Here is a 20,928-nt window from a genome sequence, read left to right as displayed (position 1 = left end):
GGCTGAGTTCAAGGCCATCTAGTCTATTTCAGTTCCAGGTCAGCCAGGGCTATTTAGGGGGACCCTGTCTTGAGGGGGGAGGGACTGAGAGAGTGAGAGATTGAGAAATAGATAGATAGATAGATAGATAGATAGATAGATAGATAGATAGATAGATAGATAGATAAACAGGTAGATAGATAGACAGATAGAGATATTGACTCTAAATTTCTAAATTCTGTCTCCTCTGGGGAGGGAGCTGGTCAGGCAGGGTGAAGCAGGGCTGACTTTTCTCACTTATCTTTTCAAACAGTTGGTTTTGTGACGAGTGTCAAGACTTTCTATCACTGTGATTTAAAAAAAATCTGACAAAAACAGTTTACAGGGGGCTGGAGAGATGGCTTAGCAGTTAAGGGCACTGACTGCTCTTCCCGGGAACCAGAGTTCAAATCTCAGCAACCACATGCAGCTCACAACTGTCTGTAACTCCAAGACCTGACATTCTCACACAGACATGCCTGCAGACAAAACACCAATGCACATAAAATAAAAGTAAATACACTTAAAAAAAAAAGTTTACAGGTAGAAAAAAATAATTTGGCTCATGGTCTCAGAGGCCGTGGTCCTCAGGTAGCTGGCTCCATTGTTTTCTGGCCCATAGTAAAGTAGAGATATGGCAGATCAGAGGGAAGCTGTTCGTCATCTCATGGTGGCAGGAAGCAGGGGAGGCTGGGGTGGGCACAGGCTATATTCTTCCAAGGCACCCTTTTAGTGACATGCTTCCTCAGGTTCTCACCCAGTTCCCACCAGCTCTGAATAATGCTATCACGCTATGATTTCGTCAGTGAAGCTGTCTGTTGACAAAGTCAGAGCTCTTAGGATCCAATTACTTCCCAATTGCCCCACCTCTGACACTGCACTGGGAGCAAGACCTTCAACACAGGAGCCTTTGGGGGACAATTCAGACCAAATGATTATATGACCCGTGTGTGACATATGATAATTATTTTATAAGGTAATTAATGTTTTCAAATTAAGGTCTGAAATGTAATTAAGTTTTGATGGAGAAGGAAAATGAAGATATCCTCTGGTGCCAGCACAGCACCGAGAAACTTGGTGGGACACTGGCTGCTGAGCCTTTCCGGAAAGCAATTTGGAAAATAGGTTTCGGGAGCTTTATTTTCATGACCCTTTCACAGAGTAAGTGTGCTGCTGGGAATTAAGGAAGCCTTCCAGAACACAGACAATGTTCATGTGCACACATCAGGGGAAGAGGTCTGGGCAGCAATGAAAACAGGAACAAGGATCCAACAGCAGGTGACCACTGGGTCAGACACCACTGCTCCATCCTGCAGACCAGTATTAAATGGCAGCTATTAAAATGATGCCATGTTAAGATTTACAAGGGGATGACAAAATAGCACACCCCACAGTGAAACCATGGGCTATGACTTTGGTGGCCCATGCATCTGCCACTCCTTTCTGCTCCTCCGCACCCACACTTCTCTAACAACTTCAAAATTAGCAACAGCTTTCCCCCAGCTGGCCAACCCTTTTTAACAGAACCTGCCTCTGTCAAAGTACCTTCCAGAAAGGCTGCATCAAAAAAACCTCAGAGCAGCCAGGCGGTGGTGGTGCGCACCTTTAATCCTAGCACTTAGGAGGCAGAGGCAGATGGATCTCTGAGTTCGAGGCTAGCCTGGTCTACAGAGTGAGTTCCAGGATAGTCAAAGAAACCCTGCCTCAAAAACAACAAAACAAAACAAAAACAACCCCCCTTCTTGAGTTTCCACAGTGTCCATTTAAGAAAAGTATCTCAAAAAGAAAAAAAAAAAAAAAAAAGACAAGCAGGTGGTGGTGGCTCACGCCTTTAATCCCAGCACTCGGGAGGCAGAGGCAGGCGGATCTCTGTGAGTTCGAGGCCAGCCTGGTCTACAAAGCGAGTTCCAGGAAAGGCGCAAAGCTACACAGAGAAACCCTGTCTCGGAAAAAAAAAAAAAAAAAAAAAAAAAAAGAAAAGAAAAGAATCTCTTTTACTAATTTTTTTGCAATACTAGAGACGAACCATTAAATGCACTCCACTGGAGCCGCACATGCCCTCTACCAGTGAACACTGATATCTCAATGTTTTGAGTATGTAAATTACACGCAATAACTATTTTGTGTGTGCATGCATATGTGTGTGCGCACCTGTGTGTAGGCATACATGGCATGGCACACATGTGGAAGTCAGAAGACAACCTAGGAAATGGTTCTCTTCTTCTACCATGTGTGTCCTGGGTATCAAACTCGGGTCATCAGGTTTGACCACTATAAGCACCTTCACCCACCGAGCCATCTTGCCAGCTCTATTTTTGAAGTTTTTTTTTTCTTTCTTCAAGACAGGGTTTCTTTGTGTCATTTTGGCTGTCCTGAAACTCACTATGTAGACAAGGCTGTCCTTGAACTCACAGAGATCCGCCTGCCTCAGCCTCCCAAGTGCTGGGATTAAAGGTCTGCGTCACTCACCGTCCGACTCAATTATTTTTATGTTAAAGGAATAAGAGGGTAAATAGAAGAGCCTGCAGGACCCAGAACATATGCCAAGTCATGACTTGGTTTCCCTGTGTCATTTCTGGTCCTGTCCTTGCTTCCCAGCACTAGGAAGAGCCTGGAAAGGCATTCTTGAGCCAGCTTGTTAATAAAACACTAGCAGGAAAAACAGAATGTGTAAAGGGAATTGCCTTACCTCTTCTTCCCTAAAAACTTAAGCCACTAAGATGTGCCTGTTGTAGGGATAGTGGCAGCCACGCCAGGAGAGGTCCCCTGAAGGACAGCCCTGGAGGAACCGGGCTGCCCCCTACTCCTCCACCCTTCCCAAGACTCTCAACACAAGGTTCTAGATAGAGTCCCAGCCCATTTCCCAGGTTCCTTTTGGAACACATCTGGCTATAATATATCTGCTGGCCTGTGGGGGACCTGCCCCCACCTTTTTCCCCAGGGTACTCCTGAGGAGTGAGGAATAAGAGATTTAGATAGAAGGATAGAGGGGAGAGAAACAGATAGAAACACCGGATAGCCTTGGGAGGGCCTGAATACTTATCCACTGGCCCAGAACTTTATTCAAAAGGGCTTTTTATAATAATGCCAGGGGGCAAGGCAAAAGACCTCCCCCTTGCTAGATACAGCCAAGCGTAAGACCCTTCCAAACACCTGGTACCCAGGCCCATGGTCCCATCATCCTCTATGCAGTCCTGCTGGTAAAGCAAGCTCAGATCTCACTAGGAAACCTCTGTGGGCTCCCACACTGGCCACCATGGTTCTCAGCCCTGCTGCAATTCTTCTTGGCTTCTCAACCTTACCGTACATGAACACCTCAGGCTTGTATCTCCGTTATCCACAAGTATCCAGTGACCTGGTCCAACTTCAGGCTGAGAATATGCTGGCCCTAAAATGTCCCTCACCAGCCTGTACCTCTTCCTACACTCCAGAACCCTCCACCTGGCTGTCTGCTTGGCCTCCTCACTCGGAGTCCAGCATATGCTCACACTAAGGGCTCTGCATTGGACTCCTGAGATTGACCCCCTGTTCCCAGCAATTCATCTTCTGCCTGATATCCCAAGTGCCCTTTCTGTTTCCCCTCTTACCTTCCTTGATCTATCTGCCTTTAGTCCAGATACCTAGAGGCATGAGAGCTCTGTTTCCTAGCTGATTCTAAATCCAGTCAGGTTGATGATGAAGGTTAACTATCATACCTCCTCTTCAAAATTCCTCACAGTTTTTCGAGTCCAAGAGAATTGTGTCAGCTCCTGCATGACTTCCAGGCATTGCTTTGTGTTGCTCCATGTATGGCAGAGAAGAGGAGGCACCAGATATGTGTACAGAAATGAAACACAAGAGCTAGCCCTGCTTTATAACAACCTACTCTCTTGCAAAGGCCAGAACAAGAACTCACTTGGGGAGACACAGTCACTCTTGAGGGCTTCACCCCCAGGGACTGAAACATCTCTCCCTACATCATCTTTAAACACTGTGGTCCCGAGAAATTCAGCTTCAGCATGAGCTTTTTTTTTTTTTTTTTTTGGTTTTTCGAGACAGGGTTTCTCTGTGTAGCTTTGCGCCTTTTCCTGGAACTCACTCGGTAGCCCAGGCTGGCCTCGAACTCACAGAGATCCGCCTGGCTCTGCCTCCCAAGTGCTGGGATTAAAGGCGTGAGCCACCACCGCCTGGCTACAGCATGAGCTTTGATGGGGAAACCACCTTTACACCATAGCAAAACTTTCGTATTAATATGTGCAACATAGTTTCACTTATATCCTTTTTGCATAATTTTTACCTGTTATTTACTAGATGCAAGCCAAGCCTCCTGGCAAGTCCTTAGAGAGAACCAAATTCTACTCTCTGCTTCAGGCCTGAGACTGGCATTGAAGGGAGACTCTTGTTGAACACTGTTTTAAGCCATGGTGAACATATTGGACATTTTAGTAAATATTAATGTGGAACAAATTTTCTGTCTAACATTTTCTAACTTGTTTTTTCCTTCCTTCCTTCCTTCCTTCCTTCCTTCCTTCCTTCCTTCCTTCCTTCCTTCTTTCCTTCCTTCCTTTTTTCCATCCTTTTATGATTTTTTGAGACAGGGTTTCTCTGTGTAGCCTTGGTTGTCCTGGAACTCACTCTGTAGATCAGGTTGGCCTCAAATTCATAGAGATCCACCTGCCCCTGCCTTCCGAGTGCTGGGATTAAAGGTGTGCACCACCACCGCCCAGCTATTTTTTAAAACAATTTTATTTTATGTGTATGTGTGCTTTGCTTGCATGTATGTTGGTACACCATGTTCATGCATGCAGTACCTACTATGGAGTCCATAAGAGGGCATCAGATCCCCTGGAACTGAAGTTATAGATGGTTGTGAGGTGCCATATGGGTGTTGAGAATTGAATTTGGGCCTCTGGAAGAGCAGTCAGTGCTCTTAACCACCCAGCCATCTCTCTCCAGTCCCTTCTCACCTAAACTCTTGTATAAGCCCCATTAACTTCTCCCTTTCTCTTCTGGCTAATTAACCCAGAGCTATTTGGCTGCCTATGCTTTTCCTATTAGTCCTGCCCTGCAGGATCTTCTTATGCTCATTCCCACTTGTCCACAGTTTAGGCTCTGCTCTGACCTTTTTCTGCTCACAATCAACCTCCCCATGGGCCAGTCACACAGGCTGAGTAACCACGTCTGAAGGTTAAGCACACAGACCTTGCTTGGCTTCCTGTCTACACACTCTCAGTCCTGGTAAACCTTGGGCTCTTGGGGTCTCATTTCGGTAGGTCCCTCTGCCCAGGGATCTGCTGCTCCTCAAAATCAGACTCTTCCTCACTGCTTGGCTACCTAGCTTGCATTTGGAGCCCTGTTGCCCTCTCCTTCGTCCCTAGTCCCAAGTGGATTCCTGAGTTGCCAGGCAAGGGGCTTCTGGCACATCGAAAGCTAAGGTGGTACCCAGGGACTAATGTGTCGGTGACTTTATGCTTGCTCCAAAGGGCTGGTAACTGATTAGGAGTGGGGAAAGAAGCCACCGACTAGACCTCCAGAGCTGCCTGGTACCCAGGCCAGGGGACATCACAGGTTAGTGGATGGGATCCCTTTACTCCTGCCCCCTTCCTGAGGCCCAAGTCAAGTCAGCCCAGGTGCCCCTGGGCTACTGCAGCTGGATCCACGCTCTGTGCTGTCAGCTGTAACCTAGTTTCATCTACTCAGACAGAGCATCCAAATAAGGATATGTCCACAATAAGAAAAGCCTAGGGCTACCATGCACTTAGGGTATGCAGTCCGCCCACCACATGTCCTGCCCTGAAGTCTCCATCAGCCTCTGCCTAGTGGTCTAGGGGTTGTGTAATTTTCTGGCAGGTGGCATCTCCAGCCTTGACCTGACAGTCAGTACATCAGCAAGTTTCTGACAGCTGGAGATGAAAGTGTGTTGTTCAAACTGGGTCAGCCACCAGGGCCCTGATCCACCTCAGCTTCAGAGGAACTTTGGCAGAATCTGAAAGGACCAACATCTGAAGCAGGAGCTCTGCATCTCTGCCTGAGGTGAAGATCAGCTTCCGGGGCATATCAGCTCCATCCACTGCTGCCAACTTGCTGGGTGGCATCAGAGTGCTAGGCATCTCATGGAAAGGCACACAGATGGTCACAACTTTGTGATTTTCCAAGTGACAACTAGGACTCATTTACCATTAGTCTATTGGTCGTTAACGGAAAAAGTGCCTCACACTAATTGTGAGACCTAAAACTCAGTTTTCTGTCGTAGTCCTCAGAAAGTAATGACACTGATTTCTCTCTGCCTCGCTCGAAAGAAAGGGCCCTTCTTCTATCAAGGCCCTGAAGGACTTAGCAGCCAGGGAGCATGCTGGGTGTTCCAAGTGGGTGGGTGGGTGGGGAGTGGCAAGGAGAGTGGGAGGAACAAATGGACTGTTCAAAAAGCACCAGGGAGGCGTGGACGTGAGGATGGGCGGGGGAACCGGGAGGGCACAGTGGAGCTGAGGGGCTCTGCAGGGAGGCTAACTTCTGTGTCATATCTGTGGGGAGATCAGGAAAGGGTGTCAGTTCAGTGCCCTGAACAGAGAGGTGAGAGGGGGCTTTGGCAGTGAATAGGACAGGGGCTATACCAGGGCTGAGGTGGGGTGTGGGGGCAGGTGCGTACCTCACCTGGGCCAGGAAGGGACACAGCTCTTGATGACTGAGCTTGGGCTGCTGAGATGAGCTGTTTGTGGGAGCTCATGGGAACAGAGAGGACATAAATACTCTAGACTGTGCTACTTAGACAGATGGGCTACTTAGCGTTGGATGCAAGAGGCTAGGGTCGGGGAGAGAGGTCTGTGCTGGATGGAGGAAGAACTGGACCTATTAGCAGGTGGGATGACTTCTGAGTACCCTGACAAGGAGAAGCCAGAGCCTCTGGGGGAAGGGGACTCAAAGCAGGTAGTGTCCAGAGAGCCAATCAGAATGTTGCAGTGCTTGTGTATAGGATGACAACCTGGGCAGAGTCTGGAGCTGCCAATAGAAAGGGGGGCAAGTCTGTGGGGGGGGGGAAGGGTGTGCTTTGGAGATTTAACCATCCGAAGTTCACTTGGAAGTGTAGCTGCCACTGTGACAGGCTCAGGGTGAACATTCCAGTGACATGCTCTGCCTCTCTCTCTCACCTTCTGCAGTGGGATACACTGCTGCCTCTATCTTGGATGTCTCAGCTTCCAGAACCTTGAGAGCCATATTCTGCAAAAATTTCCCAGCCTCGCTGGGTGGTGGTGGCACACACCTTTAAACCTAGCACTTGGGAGGCAGAGCCAGAAGGATCTCTGTGAGTCGGAGGCCAGCCTGGTCTACAGATCCAGGACAGGCACCAAAACTACACAGAGAAACCCTGTCTCGAATAAACAAAACAAACAAACAAACAAACAAACAAAAAAACCCCACAAAAACAAAAAATAAATTCCCCCCCCCCCCAGCCTCAGGTGTGTTATAGCTCAAAGACTGAAGTGGGGCTTAAGGGAGGTGGGATAAGCACTAGGTGGAGGCACTTAGTAGGGTGCAGACTCTACCGGAGTCCTCATGAGCTAAGCACGATCCACCAGGAACTGTACCCATAGGCAAGTCCTTGTCTACATAGTTGTAGCCTTTCCTGTGTGGGGACTGCAGCTGCCTCTCATAATGCACCATGGGAGATTTGTAGCTCTAGGTAGAGCCAGGTCTGACGTGCATTCTGGATGCTGGGGGCCCTCTCATGGCAAAGGTGTGCCTATGGAAGGACCACCAGCCTGCTGATAGATTGCCTTGTCTCATACTTCTTCCCATAGGAAGAAATGGACCTCACGCTGTTTGCTGGAAAGTGAAATGCCAGGTGACACATGTCACTGATGTGGGCTCCCAAGGAACCCAGTGGCTCCCCTGACCCTACCTGCTGTAAGGAGGTAGATGCCGTCTCCAGGAACTGCTCAGGATTGTCCTTCTCGGGCTTAAATTTGTCAAGTTGCTCCATTACAATCTCAATGCATTTTCCATAATAGGCCATCTTTTAAGCAGAGTCCTAAAACAAAACAACACAGGTCCCATTATTCCCAACCTCTGAGTTGGCCGTTGGTCGAAGTAGTTGCAGGACCCTTACCCACACCAACAGGAAGTTGGTAAGGGTTCTGGGATTAAACAGCAAGGATTTTGGAGGTAGGGGTTTGGGCTCAGGTAAGCTCAAACTCACTACTTGGTTAGTGCATCTCAGGCCTCTGCTGCCCAAGTGATCTGTTTGCCTTGGTGAGCTCACTTCAGGTCACCACTTAACCCTAGCCTCCCCTCTCTCTGGCCTACACCCAGGGTGTCAAGGCAGCCACCAAAGCCCCACAGCCATGCTGTGGGTGGGGTGACCCCCCGGAGGGGCTCGGGTCAGAAAGCAGGCCTCTGAACACCCTCAGCCCAGCTGGAAGGGTGGCTAGTTCTCAGTAGGCTCTGCCCACAGCAGGTGACGAAGACAGAATTACAGAAGGCTGTGGAGTTCTCATGCCGTGTCATGTGAATGGCGGGACCTATGCTCACACATACAATAAATGGAAATAATAAGAAACATTCAGTTAAAATAAGAACTAGATAAAATGGAGAAAGAGAGCTGAGCACTAGCACGCAGCCACCCCTTCGTGTTTACTAATTGTTGATCTGATGTGACCAGCTGCTTCAGGCTCCTGCTGCCTCGACTTCCCCAACATGGTGGGCTAAATCTTGAACTGTGAGATAAAATAAACATTTTCTCCCTGAAGTTGCTTTTGTCAGTATTTCTTCCTTCCTTCCTTCCTTCCTTCCTTCCTTCCTTCCTTCCTCCTTCCTTCCTTCCTTCTTTCCTTCCTTCCTTTTTACTTTCTTTGTTTTTTTGAGATAGGGTTTCTCTGTATACCCCTGGCTGTCCTGAAACTGACTCTGTAGACCAGGCTGGCCTCAAACTCACAGAAATCCACCTGCCTCTTCCTCCCAAGTGCTGGGCCTAAAGGTGTGCACCACCACACCCAGCTGCTTTTGTTAGTATTTCATCATAGTAACAGGAAAAGAAACCAAGGTCCTCAGTGTAGTGGCCAGGCCCAGCAGCTGATTTTTAAAATTAGGGAGCTGTTCTAAGTGGTCAAAATACCAAGGAATGAGAATTTAAGAAAAACAGAAGAGAGAAAGAAAACAGGGGCATGCTCAGAATGGAAGGATGTATCTTTCCAGAACGGCAAGGCCTCTGAGGGTTCTGCAGAAGGAGAATTTATAAAGTCTGGGTAGGGTACCCCAAATGCTTCTAGCAGGGATCAGGATTGCCAAGTAGCCTCGTGCGTCAGCACTCTAAGATCCAGAGGGTCCCCTGTCAAAGGTCCTGCTTGATCCCTGAACAAGTCCAGGGAGCAGCAGGCATGGGTCTGGGAAGCTAAGGTCGATCCCAAGGGAATGTGGTTGTGGAGGAGATGCAGATGGCCCCAGGGTAACAGGTTAGTGGGTAGCAAGTCAAGGAAGCCAGAGGAAGAGAATGCAGTTCCCCTGCTGTCTTTGGGAGGAGCCTCTCTGCGGGTGCTGCCTGGGAAGCTTCACTGAGTAGTTAGGGGGAAAGGTTGGATGACCAGTTGACTGAGGGCCAGAGTCCCCATGTAACTTGGCTGCATTCTGGGCCAGTACTACCACAACTAGGGCCTGATAGGGCTGCCTCCACAAAGGTAGCGCCAGTCTCTCTGAGAATGATCTCATGGAGTCTGGAAACTGCCTCGAAGCCCTGGGACCATCAACAGGTTCTTGGGACACAATAGGAGGCTCTATGGGCACTGAGGGGAAGCATAGCTAGGACTCCATCCCTGCTCAGCCCATGATGACAGGCACCAGGGCAACCTTGCCTTATGCCTAGAAGCCTACAGGGCCATCTCATGGTAGATTCCTCATGGGTCAATGGGATATTGATGAGAGGGGCAAGAGGAGACAGTATAGCCAGACCCATCACACATAGATCCACACCTGCCAAGATGCAGCCAGGTATGGTGTTGGGTATGGTGAGGGGTTTGAAGCCTGCCTCCCTGGAGATTGTCCACTAAAGCCACTCCACCCTATAAGGAGCATCTACTGTTGGAGAGCCTACCAAGGAGAAAGACTCTGAGGGCTCCTCGGGTCCCCTCCCTCTCTGGTCACTCAAGGTACTTCTAGTGAGCTTCCTGGTGAGACTTGAGTGCTAAGAGGAGGCTGAGCCACTGCTTCTGGGAACTACTGCCCACTCTGCTCCCATTCCATGATGCACGCTGAATGAGCAATAGATGGGCTTCATGCCCAGTGGCCATTTCAGCCTCTGTGAATATGGCTCCCTCTCTTTGGGAGGGACAGAACACACCAGACACTTAGCTCTGCTGACATGGGTAGATTTAAGCAATTGTCACACGAGAGGCCAGGAGGCACTTCTCTGGGACATTGCTTCATGGAGTGGGAGACATGTGGCTTCCCCTCTGGCTTTGTTGAGGGTGCTCTGTCACAAGTGAGCCTGGGGGACCTGGTGTTTATTCCAAGGGCTGGAGCCAGAGCCTCTCCCTGAGGCCACATCTGCTAGGCAGTGCCCTGGAGGTCTGTTCCTCTCCTGGCTCTACCCCTTGACTGGTTAGTCCTGTAAGCCAGGATGTCGTTGGCCATGCAAGACCTTTGCCCTCTTTCTCTGGAACAGCTCTTGGGGGCCCTTTGTTGCACTCTGGATCTCTCCTAAGCAGAAAACAATCTCAGACACTCCAGGAATCTTGGCTAAAGGCAGCTCCGTGGGTGTGGGGAAGGTCCTTTCTCTGCGTGCGTGCGTGCGTGCGTGCGTGCGTGCGTGCGTTTTGGGAGTGCGGGGGGGGGGGGGGGATGTCTGTACTCTTGGAAGCACTATTTCCCAACTTCTGCAACTCCTAGTTATTAGCGTCTTGGTGACAAACAGTGCTGCCTGCTGTTAGGTAGCTCTGGAGAGAACATTAGTTCTGAAAAGATACCCATCTCTACAGTTTTCAGTGTGTGCCCCAGAAAAACCCAATTTTCCTCAGCCAAGTGTAACTAACTAGTGGACAAAAGACGTACTGATTCACAGCAAGTGCCAGCTCTCACTGCGCACGCGTCCTACAGTGTCAGAAGCCATGCTGTCCGTGATGGGGTACAGGCTGCGGACTCCTCCAGGGTCGGTTACTTGTGTTCATGGAATCCTTTTCCCCTGGCCTCACATATGAGATAGAGGATGTGTTTAGGTGAAGCCTTAAATCCATTCACTTGACCTCCCAGCCTGACCCCTCCCAATGCACCAAAACTGAGCTCATTCATGTTCCTGAGTGTTGGGTAGGGTGGGAACAGGGTGGGCTCTAGGCCTTTGACTCTGGCTGCTGTGGGCAGAGTGGAGAGGTGAGGTCTCAGGAGTCTAATCCCAAGTTCTCAGTTGCTGTGGGACCTAGAGGGGTCTCCTCAGCATGTCACAAGCCCTTTACAGTCCAAAGTCACAGCCTGGGACTCCTTCTCCTTCACAAGGGGTCTTTGCATATGGCTCCTTTTTCTTCCCTTAAGTTAGGTGATCTCTTTACATCTGAGTTACATACTGACACACTGAGACCTGCCTTCTTTGCCTGAGATTCCTTTCTGGAAACCTCCTCTGATAGCAACAAAATGTTCATTAAGCCTTGGCGAGCATGGTGAGCAGGGCCCTGTCTCTCACCCAAACCTGGCCTAAGCTGAGAGTGAACTGTGAAGATGAATACAAAAATATAAAAAGGTTTAAGTACACTAACACAGGCGCCTCATCTAATCTGAGAGACACAGGTGGCCAGGATAAAACTAACTGAAAGATTGCACTGATTGAACCTAGGGCCTTCATCATGCTAGGTTTCTGTCACTGAGCTTCATGCAGAGAGATTTGGCTCCACTAGAGGAACAGGAAGTCCTCATTAACTTTGTTAAACAGAATGTCTTTTATTCTTTTAGTCTCATACATGTATACAATGTGTTTTGACTATATCCAGTCCCACACAATGACTTTGTAAATCATCTGCTTTTTTTTCCTTTTGTTTTTTTCTTTTTTCTTTTCTTTTTTTTTAACCTTGGAGCTGAGGACTGAACCCAGGGCCTTGCGCTCACCAGGTAAGCATTCTACCACTGAGCTAAATCCCCAACCCCTCCTTTTAGTTTTTTCAAGACAGGGTTTCTCTGTGTAGCTTTAGAGCCTGTCCTGGAACTCACTCTGTAGACCATGCTGGCCTTGAACTCACAGAGATCCACCTGTATGGATTTAATCCCGAGTGCCTGGATTAAAGGTGTGTGCCACCACTGCCCAGAAATCATCTGCTTTTCTAAACCTCTACTTACATGGGCCCTTTATATAATAAACTTCAATTTTATTGTCTCATTTAATTGGGGGATAGATGCTGTGATAGTATTTTCTAAAGAAATAAGAACAGCCGGGCAGTAGTGGCACACGCCTTTAATCCCAGCCAGTACTCGGGAGGCAGAGCCAGGCAGAGCTCTGGGAGTTCGAGGTCAGCCTGGTCTACAGAGCGAGATTCAGGACAGGCACCAAAAACTACACAGAGAAACCCTGTCTTGAAAAAACCAAAATAATAAATAAATAAATAAATAAATAAATAAATAAATAAATAAATAAATTAATTAATTAATTAATTAAAAAAAAAGAATTAAGAACAAAATCCATGTTGAGAAGTTTGGAGTGGGGAATCTGGTTCCCTAACACCAAAGAATTTTCTTTCTGTGTGAGCCTGAGGCCTGGTCTTTTTTTTTTTTTTTTTTTTTGGTTTTTTCGAGACAGGGTTTCTCTGTGTAGCTTTGCGCCTTTCCTGGAACTCGCTTTGTAGACCAGGCTGGCCTCGAACTCACAGAGATCCACCTGCCTCTGCCTCCCGAGTGCTGGGATTAAAGGTGTGCACCACCACCGCCCGGCTCTGAGGCCTGGTCTTAAAGCCTCTCTTGATCCCTGGTGAAGAGGTGAAATAGAGTAGAACAGCACACACACACATTCCAGAAGTCAGGCAGGCAAAGAGTTTATAAAGACTTGGTGTTGGGGGCTGGAGAGATGGCTCAGAGGCTGCTTTTCCAGAAGTCCTGAGTTCAATTCCCAGCAACCACATGGTGGCTCACAACCATCTGTAATGAGATCTGGTGCCCTCTTCTGGCGAGTAGGCATACATGCAGGCAGAACACTATACATAATAAATTGAGTGCTGGGAGAGATGGCTCAGGGGTTAAGAGCACTGACTGCTCTTCCAGAGGACCAGGGTTCTTCTACTCCCAGCAACCACATGGCAGCTCAGAGTTGTCTGTGACTCCAGACAACTGAGGACCCAACACTTATGGCAAAACACTAATGCATATAAAATAAAAATTAAAATTAAAAAAAATTAAAAAAAAAAGACTCAGTGTTAAGAGTGTTAGGGGTGGGGCTCAGCCGGACAGCAGGGCCTAAAAGACACCATGCCTTGGATTCCACCCTCAGCACTGAGGAAAACAAAACACAAACCACATTGCCTGGAAACAATGCTGAAGAGTAAGTTTTCTTTCTCTCGAGTGTTCAAGGTGCAGCAGGAGCTTGACAAATGGCCACATTGCATGCACAATTGGGAAAACAGAGGAGAGGATGCATCCTATTGCTCAGGCCATCTCTGTTTTAGTCAGTCCAGGATCTCCTGCCCATGGAATGGTCCTGCCCACAATTAAGATGGGTGGGTCTTTCTACATTTGTTAAGGTAATCAAGATTATGTACCCACCTACCCACCCACCCAGGCAGGTATGTCCAGAGGTCTCTCAGGTGGTCTAGATCCTGTCGACAACACTAACCATCATTAGATACTCCGATTTTCCTTTTTCGGCAAGTTTCCAATCTAGAGGGCTGAGGTCTGGGCTGAACTTATGTGGCTGGGCTGCCCAGCGGTGCCAGGGGGCAAGGACTGCTTCCTGCTCCCCTACTGTGGAGCCTCTATCTCTGCAGAAAGGGTGGGTCAAATGCCCTTGATCGTCCTGAGTCGAGGATGATCGAAGGAATCAATCCAAACCCTCCCGAATCCAGAGTGGGGCTTGGTAGAAGAACACAGGATGAATGCGTGAAAGAACCAGCCTGGAGGAGGGGAGGGGGCTCTTGGGAGCCTGCCTCTAACCATCCATCCTGAGCCCTCTGCTCTCAAGGGGTGCAGGGGGCCTCCAGGAACCTGCACACCCACCTGTGGCAAAGAGCAGGTGCATTGTGAGCTCAGGTGGGTATGAGGGAAAGGATCTGTGGATTCTGAATGCCCTCTGAAATTCACCCAAAACTTGAGCTAAACCATCAGGTCTGTGGGCAGGAAACAGGCACAGGCTCAGTCAGCTCTGAGCATCTCACCTTTACTATTTCGGATTCATCTTTAGTGTTATTTTTCCTTGTTTATTTTTGTGTTGGGGAAGGTGGTCTTGACATGTTCCAGCTTCCTCTCTCTGCTTCCTTGGTGCTGGAATAACACGCCCACATACCCACACCCAGATTCAGCGTCATTTTATTTTTTTGTTATTTTTTATTTTATTTTATTTTTTGTTAAAGATTTATTTATTTATTATGTATACAGTGTTCTGTCTACATGCATGCTTGCAGGCCAGAAGAGGGCACAAGATCTCACTCATTGTAGATGGTTGTGAGCCACCATGTGGTTGCTGGGAATTGAACTCAGGACCTCTGGAAGAACAGCCAGTGCTCTTAACCGCTGAGCCATCTCTCCAGCGTTAATTTAAAAGTTTGTATGTTTACTCTGAGTGCTGCAGATGGAACCCAGTCCCTCTCATGCACTAGGCAGTTAACTGGCTACTGAGCCGCATGCCGAGTGCCTCAGCATTTAGTTTATAGGTGGGAACTGAGATTTGGTTCCTAAGAGGATTGATTTCCTTTCTATGTGGCCCTTTAACTTGCTTCTCTCATCAGGGCTCAGGTCCGTCACTTGAGGTGATCTGGAAGGCAGGCTGAAGCAAAGTGAAGTAAAGCAGGTGGGGAGGGTTTATTTCTATCAGATACAAACCAGCTCCTCAGCCATGAGATCCCAAATATACGTTAATGAAAATATGCTCTTTTCCCGTGACTAAAGCCGCTCTGCTAAGTGTGGGTACCAAGTCATTCTCTGTGGCTTTCTTTCCTCCTGAGCAACAAATCCTGACTCTTCCTTGGGCCTATTGCCACCCAACTGGACAATGACACTTCCCAAATTCCCCAGAAGCTGGCTATGGCCACGTGTACCAGTTCTTCCATCTCTGAGAAGTACTAGGGAACAAACTTTGGGAGTGTTGGGCAGAAGGGGAGGTGTACTCCCTTTCTTCTCTTTTCCAGTAGGTTCGTGGACTCGGGATGGTAGCCAGAAAATCTGGTTCCCGCTGTCCCTCCAGGATTACCTCTTCACAGACCTCTTGTATGGAAACAGAAATAATCTATGATGCTAGAATCTGTTGTTGCCTGTAGTTAAGCCTGATCCTGATATACCTACCTTCCTGGGGTCAACCTCTATCCTGGCTACAACTTCCGACTATGAAGCGCAGAAACAGGGCTTCTGGACAGCAACAGCCCTAGGCTTTGGAGTTGGCTAATGATGCACAGACCTCAGATAAGTTATTAGTCCACTTATTACCGGACATGAATCCGTGCTCAAAGTTTTCACTTGGAGAAGATGGTGGTTTTGGGAGGAGCAGCTTTTATTTTTCTTTTTAAAAATTCTATTTATTTTTATGTGTGTGTGTACGGGTACATATGCAAGCGTGTGCATTGGTACGGGGAGGCCAGAGGATAACTTTCAGTGTCGTTCTTCAGGAACCATCTGCTGTGTTCTTTGAGACAGAGTCTCCCACTAGCTTGGAACTCACCAACCAGACTAGATTGTCTGACTAGGGAGCCCCAGGGACCCACCTTCTCTGCCTCTGAAGTGCTGGGATTACAAATGTTTGTCACCATGCCTGGCCTTTTTTTTTTTCCCCAAAGATTTATTTATCTTACATGTATGTGTGTTTGCCTGCATGTATGTAAGTGCACCACAAGGATGCAGTGTCCACGAAGGTCAGAAAAGGGGTTTGGTTCCTTGGAACTGGAGTTACAGAAAGTTGTGAGCAGTCATGTAGGTGCTAGGAACTGGATCTGGATCCTTGGCAAGAGCACCCAGTGCTCTATACACAGAGCCATATCTCCAGCCCCATGCCTAGCTTTTTTCTGTGGGTTCTGGAAGACTCACTAACAAGGCAAATGCTTTACTGGCTGAGCTATCTCTCTAGCCCTAGAGGCAGCTTTTATGATGGGAGAGCATATGGTTGTGGACATGTGGACTCTAAGGTGATCTGTTAGTTGTACAAATAGTGAAGAACAGGCAAACAGGTCTGAAAACCAGTATTTAGGCTGAAGAAAAAAAAATGTCTGTTTATAAAACCATGTGGCTACCTGGAATTACCCAGGAATGGGTGGAAGAGCAGCTTATAAGGAATAGTGGTGGGCCATAAGGCTGAGCTGGTCCAGAGCTGAGGGGCTGAGGGAAGATGCAGGAGCTGCCGGGGCAGAAGAGGATACATACACTGTATCACTCAAGAGGCAGTCAGCTGGGTCACCTGTGGCTAACAGTAAGAGAGAGAGGAGAGATGAGACCCCCTTAGTCGATTTAGCAGCTCCGGGATCAAGGAGGACTTTGGTAAAGTGTTTCGGAGGAGTAGCTGGGAGTGTGTTCGGGAAAGAACAGGTGGGAAGGAACTGGAGACAGGAGGCACTTCCAGAGGTGCTTGCTTTTTAGGGCAGGAGAGATTGGGTGGCAGGTACAGGGAAGCGGGAAAATCAATTAGAATCCACAGCACAAGAGGAACACCTCTCCCGGGGCTGGAGGGCTGGATTCCCATTGAATTTAATGAAATGGAGAGGTCAGGGAGTCCAGGGAGGAACAGGAATTGTGTGCTGGGTCGGAGGTAAGCCCCACTCATTTCATCGTCTCATTTCAGACTAGCGGGAGAGGTGGCTCTGGGTGGGGGTGAGGGGAAAGAAAAAAATTGTTGGGCGCAGGTGCACCTGGGGGTTCTTGGGATCTACTGCCTATGGCAAATACTCTTCGCTGTGCATGGGAACTTTAGATGGGATCACATGTTCTCAGCTGAATTCTTGGCACGTGATAAATTCTCAGGTTTTTGGCTAGGTTTGTGTTTGTGTGTTTACAAATTCCAGTTTAGGCACTGCTAGGGAGGTAGTGCATCACGGGAAAAGTGGCCTTTTTAAAAAAACTGTTTGTTGTGACGATTAAAGGGGAGGTGGTGGAAAGCACCCTACCTTTTATCTGGGAGGTGGGAAGAGGAGCGCAAAGGTAGCTTGCTAAAACCAGAAAATACAGGAAGCAAAGATTTGAGAACTGAAGAAAACGAGTTAGTGAGAAGATGTGAGGATGGGATGCGCCTGGCTCCCTATGGCAGCCCCTCACCCTCACCTGCCCGCCTACCTGCGGGCCGCCTGGCCTCCACAGGCCTCCACCTGCCCCAGTGTTGTCTCTCCAGGCGCCGCGGGCCAGAGCCCTCACCGGCCAGCGCCCGCACCCGCAGTTCGCCAGGGCGTCGTTTAGGCGTCGTCACCTAGCAACGCCACGCAGGCCCTGTCCGCGATGGGCGTCGGGACCTGTAGTTCGGAGCCGCCCTCCCTGGGTGCGCGTCCCGGGCGGGGTGCGGCGTGGCGCTAGGCTCGGATTGGCGGCCTCACCCGGCCCGCCCCACCCTCCACTCGCGGCGGGCAGGGGGCTTGTGGCGCCTTGGGCGCATGTGCGGCTGTGACCGGCGGAGGCGCGGGGTGCCAGCATTCCGCGAGGCGCCGCGCGCCCAGTGCCCGCGCCTTTCCGCGCGCCCGCCCGCCCGCGGGTTTGGGTCGGTCGCGCGCCGCTCGCTGAGCATCCTTCCGGCCGCGCACCTGCCCCGCGCACCTGCCGCCAGCTGCTCTGCGCTCGGCTCGGCGCTCACGATCCGCTTGCTCTGGCCGGTCCCGGCCCTGCCTGCGTGTCCTCCCCGTGCCGCAGCCGGGCCCGGGCTCAGCGCTGCGGAGGGCGAGGGCAGCCCGGAGCGCGGCCCGGGCCGGCGCGGCGATGATGAACAGGTTCCGAAAGTGGCTGTACAAACCCAAGGTGAGTGGCTCCAGTTGCGGATCCTGGCCCCGCGTCGCGCTTTTCCCCTTCCAGTTCCCGTACCCTGGAGGTCCCTCCTTGGTGAGACACCTCGTTTCCCTGGCCCTATGTGAATTACCCTCTCCGGTTCCTGCGATGCCCCTTCCCTGCATTCTGCGACTTGGACAGACCGTGTACCTGGCGCGCACTGACTGCTCTTTCCTAAACCCAGTACCAAACGGAGCTCTTTCTTTCCGGCCTGGGTGTATTATCATGTCCCCTCTCCCTTCTCGTCTCGATACTAGATGGGCCCCAGCTCGCACTCAGAGGTCCCAACGTGCGTGCTCAGAGCCCCTACTTCTCTTGGTTACCCCTTGCCGCACCGCAGATGCCTCTTCATTTTTCCGCACCACGATTATTCTGGCCTAGGATAGTGGGCCTCCTATCCTCCCTTCACTTGTGAACCAACCTTCTCCTCACTCCCCTTTCTCCAATCCCAAGGCTTTGGTCAGACCCTTTATTCCTGTGTCTTTAGAGGGTCTTCACGCCGCGGTTCGGTCCTCCCAAACCGGACTGATTCGACCTCAGTCCACTTGGCATCCCTATCCTGATACTGTACCCACCGGCACCCTTTTGGATCTCGGACCAGTCCTCCGCCCGGTCGCCGGGTGAGGCTCCTGGAGCCTGCAGCCTCTGCGGGCCGGAGGTGAGATTCGCCAGCCGGCGCCTCTCTTGGCTCCACCGGGTCGGGTCCCGGCGGCGCGCCCCGCGCCTCGGCAGCTGCGCCAGTCGCACTGCGGGCGCTGCGTCCCCACCGCCTGCCTAGGGCTCGCGGCCGGAGCAAGACCCGGTGCGCTCTGCTCCAAGCCGGGAGGTGCAAAGCTGAGATCCAGCAAAGGTCCGGGACGCACCTGCAGCGTCTAAAGCTGCGTATTGGGAGCCCGCAGAGCCAGAGGACGCCAACGCTGGAGGTCTTCAGGGGGTCACGACCTGGGTGGGGTCACTGCAAAGACCAAGGGCGGGGAGCAGTGCAGCGGCTGCGTGCTGGGGCCTCCGCTGGTGCCTCTGAAGTCAGAGGCCTCCTTCTCATTGGCCCACCCAAAGAACTGACCCTTCTCCAGCCGTGACTAGCCACTTTTCTTGGTTTAGGGTTCCTGTCCCAGACTCTGTGAATGATCTCTCGGGGTGGGGTTTCCATAAAATCATGTCTGCTGGCGCGCACGTTCTGAAGAGACGTTCTGTTTGGAAGACTGGCCCTCAAGGTTTGGGGGACGTTCTGGGACCTCAAAGAATCATGTTTTTTGGCCTCTGAGGTCGGGAAGTTTTTCCTTGGGTTGGAGAGTGTTGGGATGAAGGCTTATAAGACGTGGAGCCGCCTTTGATCAGCCTTGGTCTGGCCATTAAGTATTCTGGATTCTTGCACACCGGTGCAGCAGTGGTTCGTGCTCTTATCTTCCTTGTTGTGGGGCAATTGAACCTGGGGGCGGGGGGTGGGGCTCTTTTGACCCTGGCGATGGGTGTGGTTTGGGCCTGCTTGCCCTTAGCCACGCCCTAGACGTCTAGCCCTCTGCTGCAATCCCTTCAGTGTGCTCAATCCTACCTGCTGTTGCTTTGTGGGTCTGCCAGGGGGCTGCAGCAGCTCTTGCACTGAGTATCTGTACAAGGAGTGTTTTTTTTTTTTCCCCCTTTGAGTGACTTTTTAGCACAAGAAAAACAAAACCAAACAACAACAACAAAACAAGTTCAGCAATGAAAAAGTCATTGTAGGGGGACGGATTTACTTTTTCAGTAACACGACAGGGGGACAGATGGGACTGTTTGCATGCAAAGCTACATTCTTGTCTCTGAGAATGCTTGTGGGGGTGCTGGGGATGCCCAGGTCCCATTTCCAGCAGTGCCACAGTGGGAAGAGTGTGTTCTGTGACCCCCCACTTAAGCTGTTGGAAGGGAAGGAGCAGTGCCTGCAAACCCATTGATTGTCATCCATAGCTGAATTCGCAGTGGCCTTCCCTTGAGGTTGAGCCCCGAAGTTAAGGATCACATCCATAAAGTTCCCTGTTTTTGCAAGCAGCTGCTTTCTCCGTGCAGACCATGGCAAATGGAGAGTTGGATTAGTAACTTTGGGTGATTCAGTCCAAAGCTGCATACTTTTTAGAAGGGAAGAGATAGGTCAGGTTTCCCCCACTGCAGTCCTGGCCCTCACTGCCGTCTCTCAGAACTGTCTGATGCTGTCCTTGACCTCTGGACTTGAGCCACATCTCTGTCTCAGATCTCTGCTCTGGCCATGGCCGGCTCTGGAGCTGATGCCCTGTGGTCAGGCTAATCGTGAGCCATCTCTTGTTCGAGATCTGTCACTGGACTTCAATGTCTTGATTGTTTGAAGCATTGGGTTGTGTTATGTCATCCTTGTAGATTTTATTTTTCACACCAAAGCTCAGATTTTTGCCTCCAATTATGAACAGAATTTTGTGTCTCCTTCCTGCTTAACTGAACATGTTTTGGCACAGGTGAGCACAGAGTTGGCCTTCAGAAGATTCTGGGTCTGGAAGAGTTAAGTGCTAGTAGTGGGGGATGTCTGGAGGAGATTGTTGCTGACACAATTCCCTTTTTACTTTCCTATTTAGATCTACTATTTAAACCACATTTAAATGTAACTCCTGCTTTGGTTTAAAGCTAAACACACACAGATCTGGTTCATTACATGTGGTGGAAATATTTTGAAAAATGCTGTTATTCCTACAGTTCAAAAAAGCAATGGGAAATGCTTAGAGTATTTTTTTTTTTTACATGATGCAAGTTTTGGTTTCTGAAGCACTAAAAACTACTTAAGTTGGATGAAAAACATACCCGATGAATAGTACA

At 49.8% G+C, this 20,928-nt stretch overlaps 1 protein-coding gene across 1 annotated transcript in view; it reads right to left on the bottom strand.

Moving 5' to 3' along the window:
- Window positions 1–17,707, bottom strand: part of Cfap99 (cilia and flagella associated protein 99) — a 44,124-nt gene extending 26,417 nt beyond the window's left edge. The window contains exons 1-2 of the mRNA XM_059275709.1: window positions 17,419–17,707; window positions 7,895–8,023 (exon numbers count right to left, since the gene is read on the bottom strand). Coding sequence (XP_059131692.1) covers window positions 7,895–8,008 — 114 coding nt within the window. The 5' untranslated portion in view covers window positions 8,009–8,023; window positions 17,419–17,707. The remainder of the gene's footprint in view (window positions 1–7,894; window positions 8,024–17,418) is intronic.
- Between the last annotated feature and the right edge of the window lie 3,221 nt (window positions 17,708–20,928).

The sequence above is a fragment of the Peromyscus eremicus genome, chromosome 10, assembly GCF_949786415.1.
Source record: "Peromyscus eremicus chromosome 10, PerEre_H2_v1, whole genome shotgun sequence".
Lineage (NCBI taxonomy): Eukaryota > Metazoa > Chordata > Mammalia > Rodentia > Cricetidae > Peromyscus > Peromyscus eremicus.
The sequence above is the reverse complement of the archived record's forward strand: the minus strand, read 5'-3'. Positions and strand labels throughout refer to the sequence as shown.